This window comes from Chelonoidis abingdonii, chromosome 17 (assembly GCF_003597395.2).
Source record: "Chelonoidis abingdonii isolate Lonesome George chromosome 17, CheloAbing_2.0, whole genome shotgun sequence".
NCBI classification, from domain to species: domain Eukaryota; kingdom Metazoa; phylum Chordata; order Testudines; family Testudinidae; genus Chelonoidis; species Chelonoidis abingdonii.
Genome location: NC_133785.1, coordinates 11,966,682 through 11,990,607, shown reverse-complemented (window position 1 = coordinate 11,990,607; position 23,926 = coordinate 11,966,682). Strand labels below are relative to the sequence as shown.

Here is a 23,926-nt window from a genome sequence, read left to right as displayed (position 1 = left end):
GAGGCACTATAGACAGCTGCAATCCACAGGGCCCTGGGCTGGAACCCGGAGTAGAGGGCGGGCCCAGGTTCCCCTCAAACCTCCCAACTCCTGATCAGACACAGGAGGAGTTGACCCAGACTGTGGGGAAGATCACTGAGGTGAGCAAATCTGCCAAGAAGCGCAGGACACACCAAGGTAGAAGAGGAACTTTGTCACAAGAGCTATTGTTCCCCGAAGCAGGGCTAATTTAAATCTTTCCTTTCCTTTCCAGTGTTTGTTTTTGCAGCTCTTGTCCTTGTTAAAATTTGATTTCAGAAAACCTCTGGTACATCATTTCAATTTGAGATACTGACAAAGCTGTGCTTTTTTTATTATTGCAATGCTGGCAGCATCGTGTTTGATTAATTGCACTGGCAAAGTTACTTGTGAACAATTAATTAGTAACTTATAAATAAGAGACTTTTTAATAGTCCACCTTTGAGACAGCCTTAGCTTGAAATGAAGCCAAATGTCTTTGAGTGTCTTAGGGCATACTAAAGTGAAAGTTTTCATTGCATTATTTTTAGCAAGAGTGTGAAGCAGGTAGACTTCAGCACAGTTTAATGGAAATGAGAGAGCTAAATTTAATAAGGTGTTCATTTTGGAAACCTGTTTCTATATTTGCTTTGCTGCAGCCATATCGAAATATGAGGCTTTTGGATTTAAAGTAGCAGTGATTGCCTCCATTGTGAGCTGTGCCATCATCCTGCTGATGTCTATGGCTTTTTTGACCTGTTGTCTCATCAAGTGTGTTAAGAAAAACGAAAGGAGGAGAACTGAAAGGTACGTCGCATTCCACAACGAAAGCCTTGTGAAACTGACAAAGATACCCATCGGAGAAGGAAGAGCCGCATATCTTACTCACACGGCCCCCATACTCATAATATTTGAGAACCGCTTCCTCTTTTTAAACATATTCATACTAACACCAGCCCTGGAAAGTGTAATAGTAGTATCCTTATTTTATAGATGGGGGATCTGAGCCACAGAGACTTGCCCAGAGTCATGCAGGAGGTTGTGATGGAGGAACGAGTGGAACCCAAGTCCTAGCCACTGGGCCATACTCCCTCTCCTTGGATTCTGGTGGGATGGATTGTATTATTCCCTCTCCTTTTCTCTAACCATCGGTGTCCCTTTGCTCTAACTTTACTTCTTAGTACAGTCTGCTGGGAGAATTAACCTCACAGTGGGTCAGCCACCAAAACGCCCGTCATCTGTAAAATTGACCTAAAACGGGGACCCAGGTGTGATGCACAGGAGTGCTGGTGAGAGAGAGGACTCTGCTTCCTGGCTCAAGCTGGGCAAATAATTGACTTTTCCAGCTTGGCCAACAAACCGAAAAAATACTTGGCTTGGTTCTGACACTCTTTGGAATTTGTGCACAAATCAGAAAAGTCTGTTTCAGGCTGGCAAACTGTGTCTGTATCTGTGTCTTTATAGCCTTCAGCCAAGTGGTTGGGGGTCTCGCCTGGGAGGGGAGACCCAGTTTTGGATCCTCACTCTGGAGCAAGGATTTGAACTCTTTTTTTTCCCTAGCTGAACATCTTAGCCCCTAGGCTATAGGCTATTCTACTCTGTCTTCCCTACTAAAGCTGTTCCACTTTGGTCTGAAAAATATTTAAGTATTTACACAAACAGAGTGACTGACTCTATAGGCTGATGATTGAAGCACTCACCTGGGCTTAAGGGACTCACCACTCAAATCCCTCCTCTGAATCAGGCAAAGATTTGAATCCACTTCTCCTATCTCCCAAGGCGTGAAAAGTGCTTGAATGATCAAGTAGAGCCTTATGCGCTATCTGATTTCCTGTTGTTCTTGGGAGGATTCAGCTCTAGCTCATTACATATCTCACCTTCTGCCAAAAGCATAGATTTACATGCACTAACGCTCCCCAGGATAGTGAGCATGTTGGCATCTGTGCCACTGCTGACATGATGCTGTCCCATTTTCCTCTCTCTCGTACATTCCACTCTCACACCTGCATTCATCTTCAGTGGTACTCAGGCCTGACGCCTCCCGACTCCTTCACACCTGCCCAGAGCCCAGCTTCCTATCCACCAAGTCCCATTGTGGTACCTGCTCTGCACTGTCTCCGCCACTGTTCCTGCTGCTCACATTGCTGGATTCAAACCCAAAAGGAGCAATATGGGGCAGATGAGGCCAGCGAAGAGCAAGGTGATGGGGCCAGCTCTGGCTCCAGGCTCCTCCATGTACAGTTGCATCTAGAGCTGTGCTGGAAGCAGAATTTCCATTCCGCGGGAAGTTTGACAGTGTTGCAATTTGGTTTTGTTTGAAATCAGAACAAAAGCAAAGAATTTTTTGAAATTTCCCACTAAACAAAATTTTTGAGGGAAAATAATTGGGGTCAGTCAAGTTATTTTGTTTTGATTTTGATTTTTTTTTTTTACATTTTTTTATTATATCATCATTTTATACTGTAATGTTGAAATAAAATAAAGTTCTAAGCCAAAAGTCCTTTAAATGAAACATCAAAACTTTTTGTTGTGAGAAGTTTGATGTTATCAAAACATTTGTTTTCAGTTTTTTCCAAACACATTTTCATAATCAACATGTTCCCATGGAATGTTTCATTTTCAACAAATAGGCATTTTCTGATGGAAAAACGTTTCACTGGAAAATTTTCGACCAACCCTAGCTACATCATCACAATCTAAGATGATTCCCTTTTCTTGGATCCTCTGTTTGTTGCCACCACCTCTCTATCCATTGCGTACCTACTCCCTCTGTAGCCACCCCTTTCCCCCGCCATACGTCTAGCTACTCTCCTGCATTTGACTGTTTTTAACCCATATAACCAAAAATGTGTGTAAACTGAATTCAGGCTGGTCCAATGACTTTCTGTTGTGCTGCCACAAGGGGGCTCTTGATTCAGGTCCTGAGCTCATCCTCTGCTCCAGTGGCTGGAGGGAGCTGGGAACACTGGGTAGATTATGTGGCTTAGCCCCATAGTCGGGAGAGCAGCTGGTGGCACATGATAGAAACCTCCCTCTCTCTGAGCTTGGAGTGGCAATGACATGTCCTGGAGAGAGTGGCCACTAGGATGCTCAGAGGGAATACAAGTTAGCACAGTGAGGCTGGGGGTTGTTGGGGGAGAGGAAATAAAGGCCAAAGATCCCAGAAAATCCTAGCATCCTTAGTGATAATTTAGCTCCTTTACGTTCTTGTTCCCACTGAAGTCAATGGGCAGCACTCCCATTTTCTTCAGTCGGTTCCAGCAAGATCACATCCTGAAAAACACAAGGGCTGAGCAAAACAAAATCAGAATTGCCAACTCTCAAAATTCTATCACAAGTCTTGTGATATACGGTGTTTTCCTTAAAGCCCCAGCGTCTGTAGTCACGTGATGTTGTAAGAATCTCATGTTTCCTTTAAAACCAAGACAAGTCCATTTCTAACCCTCATGGTTGTGGAGAAAAGCTTGAAAATGTGACGTGAGTGGTATTCTAAGGGGTCAGACACCAGAGGGTAAATAAAACAAGCCCCAAATGTGTTTGTTTTAATCTCATGAAATCAGTTTAAAAATCATGATTTTTGAGGTTTAATTTATTGTTTGAATGCATGAAATTGACAGCACTGCAGATTTTTTTCGGAGTAAAGCAGTTTTCATTTTTCCATAAGTTGCCAGCAATTTTTTAACAGTGACACTTCTAAAAGGCCAGATCCTGCTGTTCATAGACAGGATGAATTCCCTTTGATGTCAATGAGCGTTTGTCTGTGAAGGGACACAGGATCCTACCCTATGTGGCTTTTACTAGAAGTTAAACTTTAGGGAAGTATCTAACGGACCCAGAAAGGAAAGCATGGGTTGCTGTCACACCAAAACTGAACAGGCCTAGGAAGCACTACATTCCTCATGGGAACATCCTCTGGCATTTAATAAGGATTAAATCAATAGGACTCTGAAAATTATTCTAAAAATCTATAGATTTGAATAAAAATAACCCTTCTACAGGTTTCTTTGAACCATTCTAAATGCCCCATAAGGGATTACCCAGAATTTTATGTTTTTTTACAGTAAGTACAAAACTTTGGGTTAAATTTTCAAGCATAAGATTTATCCTATCTTGAGCCACAGTTGAAGAAAGCATCCCTCTTCAGGAAGGCATATACTTGCATCTGGTTATAGTGCATACTTAAAGTTAAGCATGTGCTTTAGCGCTTTCCTCAGGAGAGATGATTTTAAGCTTATGTTTTCCTAAATCATAGGCACTAAACTACTGTACAAATGTCTGCCCTGACTAGATTTTAACTGAGCTGTGTTTACAGGGATATGCAACTGTGGTACCAGCTCAGAAGTGAAGAACTGGAAAACATGCAAGCGGCTTATTTTGGTTTTAAAGGCAGAAATAACAACAATAATAAACACTTCAGGAATAAACCAGTATTTGACGATGGGACTAACCTGGCATATGACAATGAAGGCTTCTGCAGGTGAGATGATTAAAATGCAATACTCTGTGTTTCTGAATGTGTTTACCTGAGTAGATCTGAGAAGAATGAGGATTAGTGAAAAGTTGTCTCAGAAGAAAAAAAAAGTTGTAAGTATATTGTCTGGTTACAGGTAACACCAATCTCCAGCCAAACACGACAAGCTGGTCTGAGTTCATGGTGTTTGCATTTCGTGCTCCATCCTGCAAGATGCTGGTCACACCTCGGAGGTGCTATGCGTGCTGGGAGGGTGCTGCACGCCCTCTGCTTGAATTATAATCAGTGGGAGCTAAGGGTGCTTGACACCTTGCAGGGTCAAGACCTAAAGGTTTCATGTTATTGCTTGTTTTCTGTGGGAATTAATAATGTCACAAGGACAAGATTTTGAGACAGTATGAAAACCAGCATGACCTTGAGCCCTTATAGCCGTTCTCTGTCCCGTCCTCAATGCCTTTGAGTTAGGCCTGGTCAACACACAACGTTGCACCGGGTTAATTAAAAGTGTGTATTTAAGCCTATTTAGTGAAACTGGTGCTGAGGCCTGTGTGGATGCACTTATTGGTTTAAACCTGGCTTGAGCCTGCGTCAGTACCTTTCCAGACGCGAGCTCATTCGATATAACCAGTTGGAAACTGGTATAAGCCTGTCCATACAGGGCTTGGCACTAGTTGTGTGTGGAAGATAGTGCGTCTCTGGGCAACATTAAATGGTTTCTGGCAGGGCAGCGGAGGAGTCAAAGCTACTTGTTTAGTGGGTGTCAATCTGAGGGCCAAACTGCATTAGTACCACAAATCAACAGAGTCTATCGAATCTAGAGTCAATAGAGTCTATAGTCAATAGAATACCACTCAGTGTGCATCAGCAACATCACAACCTGTCCCTAAATAATGGTGCAAACTCTTTGGGACGGGGAATATCTTTTTGTTGTACGTGTGCTTAGCACAGTGGGGCCCTGATCCTCTGGGTGGTACTGCAGTACAAACACCATCAATAATTGTGAGTGAAATCCTGACCACATTGAAGTCAAAGGAAGTTTTGCCATTAACTTCAGTGAGGCAAGGATTTCACCCAATGTATACAGATTGTCTCAAGGTGGACCACACAGGCTGAGGGGGCTGAGAGGTGGTGCAAATTACACCACCTTAAACTCCCCTCTGAATTTGTCTGGGTGGATTACACTGATTTTACTGGTATAAACTAAAGAGCAGAGCCATGTGAAGGAAAATGATACCATATGTCAGATTCTAATTTCAGTTTCACTAGTGCCACCCACATCATTCTCTGTCTCATTTCACTGAACTATCCTTTTACTATCGCTTAGCACTAATATGCAATATACAGTATATTACAGTTCCTGTTTACTGTTAATTCACTGCTCACTTTACAGACTTTGCTTACAGCAGTATCTATGATTTGTAATGGTTACCTGTTGAAAGCAATTTTATACAGCTTATAAAACACATTCCATTCCACAGCTAGACGTTATTTTTAAGTGGTGCATTTAAACAAAAGTCTGAGGCTGTTTAATCAATTTTTAGATTTGGTGGGGTTTAGAAAGACTCCTAAAGCTAATTGTAATGGTGACTGTACTCTTAAACCAGCTCTTCAAAAGAATTAAGAACTAATTTGTAATTTTGAACAGCTACATGTGATGGAGTGTAAACACAGGATAAAAACACAATCTGCTTTTAGAATGTTTTAAAATAAAATGTATAATCTAGCAGTTCCTAAATATAAAGGTTATTGCTCCATTAGCGCTACCAGCACCTTAGAAATTCTTATCTAAGCCATTCTATGGAGAAAAATCTTTCATTCTATTTACAAAATCCTGCACCTCCTTCCTTAACTGAATGTAACAGGGAATATACAAGTCAACTGGATGTGCAAAGGTTCGAATAAACAGCTTTTATAAGGTCTGAAAATGAGCATGTTAGTTCACTAAGAAAGTGGAGAATTTATAAACTTTGCAGAAGAAAACAGAGGGCTGGGTCCGCTTATGAACTCTGCAGCCTTTCCACATAGTAAACTTAATGTGCTGAAAGCAAATACTGGCAGATGTATCCTACCTTTGGATGACAGAGTGCTGGTTAATCAGGATTCAGATAATCAAATTTCCACTGTATTTCACTGATGCAGAGACAACGTGCATCCAGCATGTGAGGACTAGTTATTCAGATATAACAAAAAATCAACTAGATTTGAGTTGTTTCCAGATCTCCAGGTTTGAACTAAAAGCCTGTTTGTTGCAAATGACCACTCATGTTCAGAAAGGCTGTTTCTTCTAAATGGAACTGGAAAGCTTTTGACTGAGTTTGGGCAGTTATGAACATTGCCTAAGACTCTGTCCTGGGGTTACTGCAGGGATGAACATGATCTTTTAACAATGCAAAACAAACAAACTTTTCCATAAGTACTTACAGTGGTACATTTATATTCTCCATTCCATAAAATGTTATTAAAGCTATAGATTTTTACAGTTTAATGCTTGTAAATGGATCTGTGTGCATTGGATGAGATGTGGGAATTGTCTAATGCATTATGTAGCAAATGAACCTTGAATATGACAAATGATATGCCAGCTTTATGTGTCACTTTGAAGGTTTATTTATTGTATAATGGATTAGACAGAGTCACATCTTATTCATCATCCTAACCATAGCTTACTGTTAACAGCCGGGCAGTATCAAATGATGGCTAGATAAGTGCAAACGGAAGCTGGCTGATGTATTATAGGATGGGTGAACTTTAAAGACCCCAAATGAGGGACTGGGTTTCCCCATTGTTTCCTTTCTGTATATAATGCAAATACGCACGTGAGCAACTTTCATTCTGGGGTATTTCCTGCCAGTGCATCGGTTGCCGTGGGCATTCAACCCTAAGTGCAGGAAATTGCTAAGCTCGGGGACAAAGTGAAAGCAAATCCAGCCAAAGTCACTATTACCTTTTTGGGATCATTGGAGTAATTGACTTTATTCCCTGAGAAAACATCCTCTTCTTGGCAAGATCTGACCTTTGATTGTAAATCAGAATTTCCCATTGTTTCTAGTGAGGAATTATGCTTTGAAAACATGGCTCATTGTTTGGGTTTTCCCTGCTCTTGTTAATGCCCAAGCCACATGACTCATAGACCCTCAATGGATCACAAATTGCATGAATTTTTCCCCCTCCTGCAGAATGTTTATGTGTGGTTTTTTATGTGAGATAACAAAGGGAAGTGGTTCCCTCTTGTAACTTAACCAGAGAAGCTGAGAGGTGAGGCATGTGCTTATCTGAGGGAAGAGTATTGGAGCCTTGGAGAGTTATACAAGTTTTATGATAGGAATTCTTTTCCCCAAAGAAAGTCAGTTCTATCATAGCAGTTGTTCCTTTGCATGATACTTAAAAGTATCATAGGGTATATCTACATAGCAGTTAAACACCATCGGCTGGCCCAGGTCAGCTGACACAGGGCTCAGGCTGCAAAATTGCTGTGTCAATGTTTGGACTCAGGCAACTGTCCCAGAGCCTGGGCTTCAGACTGAGCCCAAACATCTACACAGCTAGTTTTAGCCCTGCAGCCTGAGTCAGCTGAATTGGGCCAGCCACAGCTGTGCCATGGGTCTTCTCTTCCAGTGTAGATATAGCCTTTGAGAGACAGGGCTGAAATAACATGTTTTATTGGACCAACAGACGTTGGTGTCTCTCTCGCGTTGGCCTAATAAAACATGTAACCTCAGCCTCGTCTCTCTAAACAGTGGGACCAACATGGCTCCAAGACCACTGCAAACAACTAAAGTATCTGGGAGATAGAAAGCACCTGCTTTAAGACACCTCCCCCACCTTTTGAGTATATCTTTAGCCTATTTCTGACTAGTAAAAGCATTCTTACTGGACAATGGTGCAGTACACAGGTTTTTCTGTCTTTGTTGAAATTTCTTTGAATGATTGTTTGTTCTATATTTAGATCTGGGAACAAAAATAGTTTAAGAAAAAAAAGAAGAAACCCCCACATTGCTATTTGACACAGTAGACCTTTTTTATGGTTCATGAAATAACTTTGAGCAAGGCAGCATCAAGCTTTTTCTCAGAGCGATCCCACAATTTTCACCTATGCTTAGAATAGGAAATCAGTGTGACAACTGTGTAGTATGGGTTGGCTGCTGTTGCCTTTAATGGAAGGAGCCACATTCTGACCTTGGATACACGTGAACAAGTCACACGGAAGTGATGGGAGAGATGCACATATGTACGTGAGATCAGCATGTAAGTCAATGTGAGGTGCATTTTAGCAATTGCCATCTGTGCCATCCAGCTGCTATTTGGAAGAAAGCAACAGTGTGGTGGTTACTAATACTTATTTTAATAAAGCCATGTGCCTCTAAGCTCCATATGTTGGCAACATGAACAGTCTCTTGTACTATTCCGATGACTGACTAGTGCCTGAATAATTTACAGCCACTTACAGGGAGGATGTGCCACATAAGAAGGGACTGAAAAGTTTATTTTCTCAGGATTTGATGGTAGGGGATGGAGGAAGGAGAGAGTGTGTGTTAATGGGGTATAGCAGGGAGTTGGGATATTTTACCTTGGATGAAGACGTGGGGGAAGGAGTGTGGCCCTGGGCCATGCACACAACTCAAAGCAATGTGAGTGAACCTCAGCTGCACCTACAGAGAGGAGTACAAGTCGTCAGTCCAGGAGGAGCCCAGTCCAAGGAGAGGAGAGATGCCCATATAAACAGCAAAAGAGTGTGTGCACCTGTGATGCAAGGGCAGTAGCAGAGGTAGTTAGGGGTTGTCTGCACAGGGAAATTGACCAAAATAGCTATTCCAGAGTTAGTCTCCACTCGTGGTGTTATTCTGGAATAGATATTCCACTTTAAATTCACACTCTACCTTTCTCCAGAACAGCAGCCCCGGGGAGATAACACCCTTACACCAACATTCCCCCTTCATCCACAGCCAGGATCCCTGCTGGCTGTTTAACAGATGCTAGAAAAGTATGACTCTGCAGGTGAGCCAAGCAAGCTACACACCACCCGTGGACAGGCACAAACCTGAATATTAGCAAAGGGAAGTTTAATAAAAAGCTGGCAGTCTCCACTGCAGGGTGCCAAAGATATCTGAGAGATTAAAGTGAGCATCAGTGAGAGATCATATTGAAGTAATGGGAACCAAAAGGAGAAATTAAACCACTTCCCTCCACCCAAGCATAGTTGTATGACCACCTATAAAGGAGCAGTCAATTACAGATGCTGTGCAGCTGAATACAAGCTAGAGATGGGACAAGGCAAATTATTTTCGCCTTGAATTCACAGCTTGTAGGAACAGGGAGAAGTTTCCTTGGCTCATTTGTGATTGCTAAACTGAAACAACACTCTCCTTCACCTCTTTTCAATGATTCCAGCCATTCCTCTAGGGATTTCAAGAAGAATCAACTAATAAACATGCACAGCCTGGCACTACGCTAGGAAACTCGCTACAGTAGCTAGGGTACACAGTAAACCATCCTCCCTGTGCATATGAAAATATCCAGTAAACTCAGAGTCTTGCCACCACCCAACCAGGAGTGTGCCATCCAGTAGCCCCACCACTGGAAAAACAGATATAGTTAGCAGTAGGAGAGCCTGCACTCGATGAGAATTCAGTTTGTATTAACATCCATATTATGGTATGAAATAACCAAACTACAGGAAGCCTCCATTTTCCTCAGTCTCAGCACATGTCCCCTCATTTTATCCCCTGGGATAGCTTCTTCCTTGACAAGGAAAAACCTGTGGCTTTGACTGGTGGCCTGCTTTCTCCCCTCTTCAGGGATTTTTTGAAAATCACAGCAGACCAGCTGCCTTCTATCACCTTTAAGAAACATATCTGCTGTCTCTCTTCTTCACAGGGGTGGCTCCAGGCCCCAGCATGCAAAGCACATGCTTGGGACAGCAAGCCGTGGGGGGCGCTCTGCCCGTCACCGCAGGGGCAGCAGGCAGGCTGTGTTCTGTGGCTTGCTTGCGGGAGGTCCACTGGTCCTGCAGCTTTGGTGGACCTCTCACAAGCATGCTGCTGAATGCAGCCTGCCTGCCATGCTTGAGGCAGCGAAATGCCTAGAGCCACCCCTGCTTCTTCAGGCTTGAGCAGACAAGCCCAGATAGCTTCTGCTCAGCCTTTGGGATTACGCTCAACTAATCAGCCCACCTGAAGGAGTGTCATGTGACAAAATCCAGTCCACGCAGTTCAGCAATGCATCCCAAGGAGCTGCAAATAAATATGATTTTTTTTTCTAACATGAACATTTTTGGAGGAAATGCTGCATTTGTGTAGAAACATTGACAACAACCCAAAAACTCAAACCAAGAAATTTGGAGTGTTTGGAGTTTGAGGTGGATTCTTTTTACAGGTCTCTTGCTTGTTTTCAGAGGTACTGTTGTTGCCAGTTATCTGAACTGACTGCAGGAGAGTGTCAAGTGAAATCGAAAAGCTCATGTCTGTGACTACACTCGAAAGTCCCCCTATTAGACACCCACTGCAGCTGGTACATATTACCATGCCAAAATCTCTGCAGCTGCGCAACAGATTGATGTACACCCACAGAACTTATTTTTAGTGCTTGTCTCTGAAAGATCATGAAATTCGGTCCTGGGTCCTTTCCAACGACAGGGTGTCAGTCAGTCCACATTATTAGTGTAGTAAGCAAAAAGCAGATAAGGAATATCCAATAAAAAGATGTCCAAGAGAAATGACAAATGTGCAGAAAAACAAGATGTGCTTAGGAATTTGAAGCAAATGTGTATAAGTGATGAAGCAAAATCAGTGAAATGAGCACCCAACATTTGTCCACGCAGAAATCCCTGCTATGCTCTCTCTTCCACTTAAATCTGGAGTCTGTAAAGGGCCAGGTTCTCTACTGCCCTGTGTCTGGTGTAAAGAGTTGGAGGAAAGGCACATATTTAGGCCAAGAAATTAGAAAGCAAGAGGACAGAATGCTAAGGTAAAGGGCAGCATGTCTGAGAGATCTTTACAGAAGCAGGAAGCATGGTGCTGCAGATTTACCCCAGTGAGAGAAGAGAAGGTATTTCTTCCTGTGCGAGGAGCTAAGCTCATATAAAGTTTTGATAATAGGGGAAAAAATAAGCAGAGCATAACAAAAACCACAAAACGAGGCTAAAAACTCAACAGCAGAAAGCTATCAAGATGGAAGGTCTAGTGATGGAAAAATCAAATGGGGCAAAATGCTGTACAGTTAGTAGCAATTTACCACCAGACTGCAAGAGATCCCTGAAGGCCAATCTGCCCTGAGGAGATTCCAGCAATGGCAGGAAGTGCTGTTGGAGTTAACACTGCGCCTGTGTTTTCATTACTACATGCGCTTGCTTACAGGATAAGTGTAGTGTTGCCACAGGTGTGGCTGAAAGGGTCTGATCCCGTTTCCATTGAATTAGAGCCAGATCCTTGCCCTGAGCTAAATCCCCTGTATGCTGCTCTGAAGGGGCAGTGGAGGATTCCTCTAATATAAAGGAAGCCTCTGGTGGTATAAAATCAGCCTACCTGGTTTAGTGTCACTCCCCTGTCCTGCCCCCTCCACATAGGTGGTGTATTGGGGTGTGGCCTGAACACTGCTGCTCTAAGTTCTGCCAGGGGCTGGACTGGCCTCCAGTTGCCCCCAAGATTGGGTGAGCAGAAAGGGGCCCTACTGCCACCTCTGCCCTCCCTACCTCAGCTCACCTGAGAATGCAGCCCTTTGTGTAGGTACAGAATCGAGCCCCTCTTCTCAGGCTCTGCTTTTAGATCATTTGTTCTGAAATAGCTCTCCATGGTGAGTTCAAGGGTGGCTTATTTGGGGGAGTCTGAAGGAGTCCAGCCCTTTTCCCCCCGTTATCTGAAAATGCAAAAAAAAATTTCCAGTGTTTTTCCACATGAACAGGCTTGTCTGGGTGCTGTTTTGCATTCAGATAATACACTGGCAATTTTACACCCACAAAAGCTGAAAGTAATTATGAGCCAAATCAGCTGGGGGGAAGAATTTAATCAGAAAAATGTGAATGGTAATTGGGAATCATTTAAGAATATCTTACTAGATGTCCAGAAAGCCACAATCCCACGATTGAGGAAGAAGGCTATACTTGTTAAAAAAACAAACTGATTTGTAGGGGAAGTAAAAGCAACTATAAAAAAATTAAAACATAAAAATATAACAAATAGAAGAAAGGGTAAGTTGGTGCTAATGAGTGTAAATCAGTAGAAAGGAACTGTAGAAATGTGATAAGAGAAGCCAAGGGACACCAGGAGAAATCTATGGCCAACAGAGTTAAGGACAATAAAGAGGAGTTTTAAAAATATATATTAGGAATGAGAAGAATGCTGACAATTATATTGATCCATTATTAGGTGCAAAGGGCAGAATTATCAATAATAACGCTGAAAAGACAGAAGTGCTCAATAAATGTTTCTGTTCTGCATTTGGGGAAAAAGCAGATGATATGTCATCATTTTGTGATAACATTCTTTTTCTATTCCATTAGTTTCTCTGGAGGACATTAAACAGAAGCTACTAAAGACACTTTTTAAATCAGCAGGTTCCGGTCACCTGCATCCAAGAGTCTTAAAAGAACTGGCTGATGAGCTTGCTAGACTGCTAATGCTGATTTTCAATAAGTCTTGGAACACTGGGGAAGTTCTGAAAGAAAGCTAATGGGCCAATTTTTTAAAAGAATAGATGGGATGACCTGGGTAATTGTAGATCCATCAGGCTGACATAGATCCTGGGCAAGATAATGAAGCAGCTGATATGGGACTCAGTAAAGGCTTAAAGAAGGATAATGTAATTAATGCAAATCAAGATAGGTATATGGAAAACAGATCCAGCCAAACTAACTTGATTATTTTTCTGAGATTGCAAGTTTGCTTTTAAAAGATAATCGTGTTGGTGTAATATACTTAGACTTCTCTAAGGCGTTTAACTTGGTACTGCACAGCATTTTGATTTAAAAAAAAAACAACCTAGAACCATATAAAGTTAACATGGCCATATTAAATGGATTACAAACTGTCTCATAATGTAACTGTAAACAGGGCATCACCATCAAACACTGTATTTCCAGTGGAGTCTCGCAGGGATCAGTTCTTTGGCCTTTGCTATTTAACAATTTTATCAATGGCCTGGAAGAAAAGATAAAATCATCACGGATAAAGTGTGCAAATGACACAAAAATTGGGGGAGTGGTAAATAATGAACAGGACAGGTCACTGACTCAGACAGGTGTGGATTGCATGGTAAATTGGCTACAAGCAAAGTGGGTGTAATATAGGGCTAAATGTAAATATTCTCTGGGAACAAAGAATCTAGGCCATACCTACAGGATGGGGGACTGTATCCTGGGAAGCAGTGAGTCTGAAAAGGGTTTTGGGGTCATGGTGGATAATCAGCTGAACATGAGTTCCTAGTGTGACGCTGTGACCAAACGAGCTGATGCGATCCTGGGATATATAAACAGGAGAATTTTGAGTAGGAGTGGAGAGGTTATTTTATGTCTTCATTTGGCACTAGTGTGACCGCTGCTGGGATGACTTGATTACAGTCTGTAAGTAGCCACATGGAGAACAAATATTTAATAATGGGCTCTTCAATCTAGCAGAGAAAAGTACATAATCTAATGGCTGGAAGTTGGAGCTAGACAAATTCAGACTGGAAATAAGGTGTAAATTTTTAACAGAGAGAGTAATTAACCATTGGAACACTTTACCAAGTGTCATGGTAGATTCTCCTTTACAGACAATTTTAAAATCAAGATTGGATGTCTTTCTAAAAGATCTCTAGGAATTATTCTGAGGAAGCTCTATGGCCTGTGTTCTACAAGAGGTCAGACTAGATTATCACAATGGTCCCTCCTGGCCTTGGGATCTATGAAAGTCAGGACGTCCCAAGTTATGCTTCCAACAGCACTCAGAACTTGGCCAAATTTCACTTCTATTAAGGCATAAATGTCAATTCAAAGGGTTTGATCCTGCAGATCTGTAGTCACTTTGAGAGGGTGATGCAGCCACTAGATGCCATTTGCACAATGCTGGGACCAGTTGATCATGTAAATGCAAATTACATGTCCGCCCACAGCTATCTTCTCTTGCCTAGTTGCAAGGCAGTACTTAAGTGACAGGGAGGCCATCGCACATGGCTGTGTGAAGAGATGCACAATTGGATGCAATGCTAATAAAACAAAACAAGTGATGGTGTCACCTTATGTGCTTAATATTGTATTACAGTGAGTGTGCAGTGAAATGGCTACACGTAGCATATGACTAGTTTGATACCACTGCCTGTAACTCAGGGCAAGTCTACACGCTGCAGAGGTGCAGCTGCACCGCTGTGGTGCTTTAGTGAAGATATAAATATGCCAATGAAAGAGCTTCTCCCATCGGCGTAGTTAATCCACCTCTGCGAGAGGCAGAAGCTACGTCAACAGGAGAAGCCCTCCTGTCGACATAGTGGTATCTGCACTGGATTGATTTTTCATATCCCTGAGCTACATAGTTATATCAATGTAAGTTTATAGTGGAGGCCTGGCCTAGGAGAGTTATGTAAATATGTGAAGTGACAGGGGAACTTCCTGCGATATCTATGGGAGACCATATTGTATTAAGTATAAGAATAGTTTATGTATCATTGTAGGCCAGGGATTGTATGCACTTCCCATGGAGAGAGCTACCACAGCTCCTCCGGGAAGTAAAAACAGTAGGAGATGGTTAAGGCAAATCACTCAGGTTGTAACTTCTTGAGTGAGGTACTGCCTGTGATACTGCACCACATATTCTTCACAGTGGTATTATTGTGATACGATTGACATAATTATGATGTATTTTATGCAAGATAAGCCACGTGAGATGTCATTGGAAAAGTTAGGATTTGCTGAATATGATTATCCTATTTGTATGCATGTATCATTTTTGTAGCTGAAGTTATGCATATTGACTATGTATCTGTATTTCAAATATAGTTACACCTGGGTAGCACCCACTAGACAAGATGCTTTCAGTCTAGATAGTGGGTGGGGAAGGGCCTAGTCAGGGTAATGGGCCATTAGAAATAACAATAGGCCTTAGGAGAAACTTATCTCCCACCTAGGGAGCCTTCCTATGAATGCTCCAGACAGCCTCCAAGTAATGGCTGCTATGATTCTACAAGGACATTTGATGAGACCACGTGTCTCTAGACTCCATCTTGGAATGTCAGTATTTTTCCTGACAGACTGGTCTGGGAGCCAAGCTGTGTGAACAAAGGGTTCCCTCTATATGCAAAGGCTATATAAGCCAGGGAGTGACATCACCTGGGGTTCTTCACTCCCCTCACAAGAAGGTTCCTGGAAACACCTGAGGAAGACTGAACTGGGGGAAGTGCTGGACACAGGCTAAAGGGATTCCTAGCCTATGAATGAAATACCTGGGGAGTCCAAGCTGTAAAGCAAGTGCAGTTTGCCCCTTAAGAATCTGCAGCCTGCTTGTGTCATCTCTTAGGATGGGTCTGCCATTCATATCCAATCTATTTAGTATATTAAGCTTTGTTTGTGTTTTTTGTTTATTTGCTAGGTAATCTGCTTTGACCTGTTTGCTGTGACTTATAATCACTCACAGTCTATCTTTTGTAGTTAATAAACTTGTTTTTGCTTTATCTAAACCAGTGAGTTGGAGTGAAGTGTGTGGAAATCTTAACTCAGGGGCAAAGATGTTGCATATTCCTCTCCACACTGAGGGAGGGAGCGAGCAAATTTTATAAGCTTACACTGTATAGTTCCCTGAGCAGCGCAAGACGGTATAATTTTGGGTTTATACTCCAGGGTTAGAGGGTGCCTGAGGAGCTGGGAGTTGCCTTAGCTATAGCCTTCCTATGCAGCGGCTGGTCAGAGAGCCTGCATGTAACTGCAGTTGGGTGTGTCCCTACCTGTGTGTATTCTGGTGAAAGTGCAGGCTGGAGGGCTCTGCAGCTTGTCACAGCAGCACACTGTGAGAGGGAGCCCAGACTGGTGACCCAGGGGGCTCAGTGGTACCCCAGTCCCAAACTGCACCCCAGGGGTGACAACCCATCACACCGCCTCCTGGGAAGGCTCACATATTCTGGTTCAAATTGGACTCTTCAAAAACCAACAGACAAAGAAAGGTTTTTTTAAGCCCGTTCTTAAACTGACTCAGGGCCTTCAATCTGGTTCCTGATTTTAAAGACTGATATGAGCGTGTAAGAACGGGGAAAACCCACTTGTGGGGTTTGAAGGACTGACCCCTACCAGAACCCCATGTTGGAGTTGGGGATGACCTCTGGTAAGTTTTCTAATGTGTATATAGGTTCTTTTATCGTCTTTATATACCAGGGGTAGGCAACCTATGGCACGCGTGCCAAAGGCGGCACGTGAGCTGATTTTCAGTGGCACTCACACTGCCTGGGTCCTGGCCATCAGTCCAGGGTGCTCTGCATTTTAATTTAATTTTAAATGAAGCTTCTTAAGCATTTTAAAAACCTTATTTACTGTACATACAACAATAGTTTAGTTATATATTGTAGACTTACAGAAAGAGGCCTTCTAAAAACGTTAACATATTACTGGCACGCGAAACCTTAAATTAGAGTGAATAAATGAAGACTCGGCACACCACTTCTGAAAGGTTGCCGACCCCTGTTATATACTTTCTCTGTAATGCTTCTCCTTAGCAATAAATGTTTTTGCTTAGGAGAAGCTATGTGGAAACTTGTAACTGCTGGCAATACACTGCCATAGACCTTGGAGAGAAAGCAAAGCACAGGTGCTTGCTTGCTGGAGGTATCACAATGCAGATCAGGGAGCTGTGCAGCCTTAAAAACCCTGGTTGGAAAGGAATGAGACGCAGGTCTTCTCTCAGGAGAGATGACATCCGAGAGCTGGAAACCTTTTTAAGTGGGTGACCATGAAAGGGGAACACTGGTGCAGTTACTCTGAAACTGTGACACTAGCACTTTTCACATGGCAAGTGCTTTACCATTGGTACAAGGTAACACTGTGATACACTGTGTACTGATCACATGCAGCAGTTGCAGAAGGAAGGCCATAGATTTTTAAAGTGCAGGCCGGTTAAGTTACACTCCAAGCTCTAAGAGGTCATTTTAGTTGTGCGAGTATCCTTGGAGAAAAGTATCTGTGATACTGGGCTGAACATTTCTTTTAAAAAGTCAAGGATACTTGCACAACTAAAATGCCCTCTTAGAGCTTGGAGTGTAACTTAACTGGCCTGCACTTTAAAAATCTATGGCCTTCCTTCTGCAACTGCTGCATGTGATCAGTACACCCCTTGAAGCCAGTGAAGGCTGCTTCCGTGCAGCAGATGTTGATTCAGATCCACTGATGCTAAGAGAAATAGGAAATTGGCAGCTGAGAATTTAAGCTCCAGTAGAAAGGCAGGGTAGTGATGCCCCCTTAATGGTATGCATATTAATATTATCCATATTACTGTGGATCAGGACATCCTAAAGTCTGGAGCTGGATGAATACCGCTCCCCCACACTGAATCAGCCATAGCAGGATTCAGCCATGAGAGTTTTAGAGTTGAGGCAAAGAACAGATTGTCTCTGGCCCTTGCACTGGTGGGCAGGGCGAGGAAGCGAAGTGGGTGCAAGATCTACAGACAGTAGCAGTCTGGGGAGTGCAGGGATGGCTTTCTGTCCCCAAATGATCACAAAAAGGAGGAGGCAGACCTATGTCCCCTCTTTTCTCCATTACCATCCTATAGACTTGGCCAGAAACATTGGGGGAAGCAGGCTGCAGCATCCCAGCCAGTGCTCCCCCATTGGGGTTATATAGTTCTGCACCACTCCACACCCAATGTGGCTCAGTGGCCAAATCCCACAGTATGGCCCCAAATGGGGCACTTCAAATCAGTCGTATCCAATCCAATCACGGTCTTGGGACGACTGGGCAAAGGGGTGTGTGATTTTTAGCTCAAATCCAGGAATGCCCCAAAATATATACTATTCTTGTCCCCTCTCCCTTTCTGTTCCCCAGTATGGCTATGCCTTCAGAGAGAGGCATGGGCTAGTCAGGGTTTGAACATGGACCTAGGAATCAGGGTCTTCAGAGTTCTAGTTATGGTTTTGACAATGACGCCCTCTGTGATCGTGGGCAACTCACTCACCCTTCCTGCCTCAGTTTCCCAGCTGTAAAAGGGAGAAGATCACATTCCCTACCTTGTAACAATGGTAAAGCACTTGCCATATGAAAAATGCTAGATATATATTTGCTAAATTATATTAATTTTCTTCCTTGCCTTAATATACTGTTGCAACTAATGCTGCGTGTGTGTGTATTTGTATTTCAGAAAAGGTTCCATTATTGTTTTCATAATGGCTCCATTATCATCAATGCAAAGTCACCTGACATAGAACAGAGAAAAGTTCCACTCACCCCCATTAGAAATCACTCCATTGCCAACAACAGATAGGAAATACAAAATGTACTTATGATGTCCCAGTGTGCTGGAGTTCTCTCATTGCAAGGAGGTCCTATTAGCTTTCTCATCCCCTGCAGCTAGGAACAATTCTCAACTCTCACAAAGGAGATTTCATTCAATTCATCTAACAGCCGTTGAGGCACGGTTCTGTATATTACTCTTTTCTATTGGTATAGGCTGTGTCTATATCTCCATACCCCTCCTCCCCTCCGCCCATTACACCAGCCCCGTGGACTGTATAATCTTGTTTTTTTCTAATATTGTTCAGGAGCTGTAGCACGTGCTGCCTGTTTATTTTATAAGATACTAGAAATAGATTTGAAAAGAGAATGCAAACAACAGCAACAACAACATAAAACCTAGGCAGATGAACCCTCTGCATCTGTCCTTTCCAAATTTAAAGTCAAACATGGCTATGTGAGAACATCAGTATCCAGTGTTACTGTGTTTGGTGTTATTTTCAAGTAAGTGCTAAGATGAGCAAGTGTTATGAGCTCAAGTCACTCACTAAGAGTATATCTATGTTCCAATTAAAAACCTGTGGCTGGACCATGCCAGCTGACATGCGCTTGTGGGGTTCATGCTGAGGGGCTGTTTAATTGTGGTGTAGACATTCATGCTTGAGCTTTAGGACCCTGCGAGGTGGGAGAGTCCCAGAGCTCGGGCCGAGCCAGAACATCTACACCGCAATTGAACAACCCCTTAGCGTGAGCCCCACAAGCCCGAATCAGCTGGCACAGGCTGCACTGGTGTCTAATTGCAGTGTAGACACACCCTAAAAGGATTTGGAAGATTCCAGCTGGAGATTGTAATGAAGGACTGTTAAAGTACAAAAGGGGGTCACCCATGTTATGCTGCTTTTACACAATGGAGGGAGCATCAGTGAACAAAAGTACAAAGTGATACTTGTGTTTCATAGATCAGTATAAATTCACAGGATCCACCCGATGCACATGCCTGTAACTCTTGTTAATACTGGGCCCAGTCCTGTCACTTCTGCTCAGTCCTTACTCAGGCAAAATGCCCACTGACTTCACTGATCCCAATGACTTTTGCAAGGACTTCAGGATTTAGTCCAATGCACTACGAGTGTTTTCCTTCAGGACGTGCATTTGTACATTTAACATTAGTAGGACACCCCTAGAGAGGCAGCGGTTAATGTTCCGGTATGTGGTTGCACTCTATTTTTTCCATCCAAAGCATCTCCTAGTGGAGAATGACTACATAATCATCAAAGGCCAATTCCTAGTCTGGCTGAAGTCATTGGGAGTTTGCTATTGAGTGAAATGGGCTCAGGTGTTGTCCCTATAGAATAACCAGGTGGTGCATAGTGATGGTCCAACTACAGTCTTCAGGGAAATTTTTTAAAATCGCAGGGCTTTAGTGGTGCAGCTCCCAACGACCTCCATGGGAGGCAGGCTGCAGCTGCTAAATCCCCACACAAAGCTTTATAGAATGGCTTCACAATAGGATCAGCTGCAAAAGTAAGGTCTACATTAAATGCACAAAGGCCAAAAATAGCTTGTTTTGAAAGCTCTTTGCTGCAGTGTTTACATGGTCCCTTGACAGGTCTTGCAAATGCAAGCATTGTGCACTCCATGCAACAATTTGCAGACAAAGGTACATTTTACAGAGTTCCTCTCCTCTTCTCCCATCCCAAACTCTTTTAGTTTCTTCCTTCTCCCTCTGGCCTTTCTCCTTCTCCTCCTCTGTACTTGCTGTTTTGATGAGATTGTTTTCCCTTATAACTACTTCCTATCACCTCAAGAGCATTGAGTAGAGTTGCTGGAACTAAAAAAAGCATTTGTCCTTGGCAACATATGGTGCCCAATTGTGATGCTGCCAGTAACTGCTTTTTTTTGTGGGCATTTCTAGCACTTGATTAGAAAGTCTTTACAATTTTATGCTCTGTATCAGCATGCAGTATCAGCATTTGAATCTTGTATTTTTGTAGCACTTCGTTCTTGCACGGGTAAGTAATCTGCACACCCCAGCCATACTTCCTGCCAGTGAAACGCTTATTTCCTCTCTTGATACACGCACTTAACTCAGCGGAAGGGCGACAGTGCTTTCAGAACAACAGCTTCAGCTGTGATGTGCTTCAACTTTTAGATAATGTTTTCACCTCTTAGCTCAAAGAGCCGAGAAGTGCTTGCCCGGGTTTACATGAGGTAAAGGAAAGTCACTGATGCTTGAAAATCAGGATGGAATCTTTCATGTCAATAAGAAGAACCTTTTGTCATTTCCATATGCACGGTTTTGAAAAATAAATATGGTGAAAAATAACTCCTGCCTTTCAAATGTGTGGGGAAGATGGAATTTACAAGGGGTGTTAGTCCTCTGGCACAAGGGAATCCATGCGGAGTTGGGGCAAGAGGGTTTGGTCTGCTCATGTGCTGAGAGAATACTATTGCTAGGGCCCTACCAAATTCATGGTCCATTTTGGTCAATTTCACAGTCATAGGATTTTAAAAATCATAAATTTCATGGTTTCAGATATTTAAATCTGAAATTTCACAGTATTATAATCGTGGAGGGTCTTAACTCAAAACAGTGTCTTGGGAGCGGGGTGTGTCACAAGGCTATTGTGTGGGGGGATCATAGTATTACCACCCTTATTTCTCTGCTGCTGCCTTCAGAGCTGGGTGGCCGGAGGGCAGCTGCTTTGTCAGGCGCCCTGCATTGAAGGCAGTGCCACTGCCAGCAGCCGCACAGAAGTAAGGGTGGCAATGCTATACCATGCTGCCCTCACTTCTGCGCTGCTGCTGGCGGCAGTGCCGCCTTCAGAGCTGGGTTCTCTGACTGCAGTCGACTCTCTCCAGCTGCCCAACTCTGTGAAATCTGGTCTCCTCTACAATAGACAGATTTCTTGAGGGAGATCAGATTTCAGGGTCCGCAATGCATTTTTCACAGCTGTGAATTTGGTAGGGCCCTACCTGTGGCGGTTCAACTCCCACTGCTGCATAGAGAGGGGGAATGCTATCTCCTTGGCACCATTCCTAGCCACAAGCTTCATAAAAGCCCTTCTGCATTATCTGCATCTGGAAGGAGGTTGATGATGTATTAGAGACAGGGTGAGAGTTAGAGGTTAGTGGAGCAAGGAAAGCTGTTGTGCTCCAGGGCAGTCTCCTCCTGAGCCCATGAGCTGGTATCCAAGCAGGTGTCCTAGCCGGAGCTGATACAGGTAGCGTTAACCCATGCAGATTCCCTTTTGTGGCTGCTACTACACAGCCACCAGGGACTCCGGTGCACGTATTAGTGTGCAAGCAGAGAGAGGGCCTTACAGTTTGTCTGCATGTGAAAGTTGTACAACCCTGCCCCCTCCGTGTAGATACAGTTATACCAGTAGAACAATGCTGATACCAGAATAGCTTATTCCCATATGGGAAGGAGACTAAACTATACCAATGTATGGCACCTTTGCACCAGTATAACTGGACCCATTCTGGGGCTGGGACCAGTCTAACTAGATCAGTAAAAAATCACCCCTCCTCCCAACTGAAATAGGGAGACTGATACAACTTCCTCGGGTAAGCCAGCCCTTATGCTCATTTACCCTGAGGTCCCTTTGCGCTGCTGTGTGAGCAGAAAGGGCCAATGAGTGAGTGTAACTGTAGTTTATGCCCATTTTAAGGCTACTTCATGTTCCCAAAACAGTATAAAGGGACTTGAGGGTACCTGAGACTCAATCCCATAGTGTAGGCAACTAGCATGATTTGTCAGTAGGGCAGTTAACAAAACTGCAACAAAATTCAAAAAGAGATCCCCCACCCCACCCCGTTACACTTGTCTTCAAGCTGTGCCTCCTTCACAATTATGCAACTCTCCTAGCTTCAGCTGAGAGACAGTTATTTGCCCCATCACTGCTCACTGTTTTAATGCTAGAGCAAGAAGTCCATGTAGCACAGCACAAATTGTTTGGTAAATGCTTGATGTGCAAATAAAAGGGAATTGAAAGATCTGACTGTGCTAAAGCAAGTGAAACCCAACTAACTTTCACCTTCTTATTTGCAGATTCCACCAAGAATGGACTAGGGACATTGCAGCTTCTGCATGTGGCAGAGGAAATGACTGTCAGCCCAAATTCAACACAAGCGATAGTGTACCTATTAAACAATTACTGCCAGAACATAACGTTCCAATACATACAGTGAGTACGATACATGTTGAGGTCCATAGACATGACAAGGATATTTACAAGAAACCCATCTCTCATATCCCTGGATAGTCAATGTCAGAAACAAATAATTTGCTGTGTTGGACCAAAATGAAATCTGGTTAGAAATATGTGCCTTAAAGACTGCATAGAAAACTACTTAATTATTCTTATGAATCTGAAAATTTTATACATCAAGATTATTTTAAAATGCTTCCAGATTTAACTTAAATAAAATAATGAATGTTGATGCTTACAATAAGTAGCCATTCTCTACAAAGTGCTAGATATCATGGCAAGAATATAATATTCTCCTGTACATACTATAGAGAGAAATGGTAACCATTTGTATATTTGCTTCATGTAAAGTCTCTGACAACAATGACACATTCATATGACTGCAAACTTCTTTTAACCTGTGTTCTTTTTGTAACCATGCCAGAAAAAAACCGTATTTTTGCACACACGTCTGAGAATTACAATAAAATTGCTTTTTAATGAAAAAGCACTGTCATTTTATTTGAGAATGGCAATACTAGTTAACTCATCCATTCTAGGTATATACAGGACCTCCTTGTTCATATTAGAATATATGTGTTCTTGTTTTTCCAGGTTGGATCATTAAGGAACTGCTCTGGCTCTTATTCCATAGTTACAATATAATTGTTCTCCATGTTCAAACAGAGTTCTTATTTGTTCTCTCATCAGAAAAATAAGAGGAAATGGTTCCACTTTCCAGCCCTTATAAAATAGGATTGTAAGGCGAGCCCTGACAATAGACTTAATTGTGTGACCTCCTTATGAAGAATTCAGATGTTTCACATCGTCCTTTTTTTCTCCCCACCAAATTTTGAAAGACTTGTTAGT

General features: G+C 42.8%; 2 protein-coding genes across 6 annotated transcripts in view; one reads left to right on the top strand and one right to left on the bottom strand.

Annotated features, from left to right (window-relative positions):
• SUSD3 (sushi domain containing 3) overlaps positions 1–23,558 on the top strand; it is a 51,038-nt gene extending 27,480 nt beyond the window's left edge. For all 4 annotated transcript variants that reach the window (XM_075073365.1, XM_032804232.2, XM_032804234.2 and 1 more), the window contains 3 exons: positions 657–804; positions 4,310–4,474; positions 22,918–23,558. In XM_075073365.1, the coding sequence (XP_074929466.1) occupies positions 657–804; positions 4,310–4,474; positions 22,918–23,131 (527 nt within the window). In that variant the 3' untranslated portion in view covers positions 23,132–23,558. The remainder of the gene's footprint in view (positions 1–656; positions 805–4,309; positions 4,475–22,917) is intronic.
• PACS1 (phosphofurin acidic cluster sorting protein 1) overlaps positions 8,271–23,926 on the bottom strand; it is a 548,517-nt gene continuing 532,861 nt past the window's right edge. For both annotated transcript variants that reach the window (XR_012657176.1, XR_012657175.1), the window contains exon 24: positions 8,271–8,290. The gene's annotated coding sequence lies outside the window, so the exon portion shown is untranslated. The remainder of the gene's footprint in view (positions 8,291–23,926) is intronic.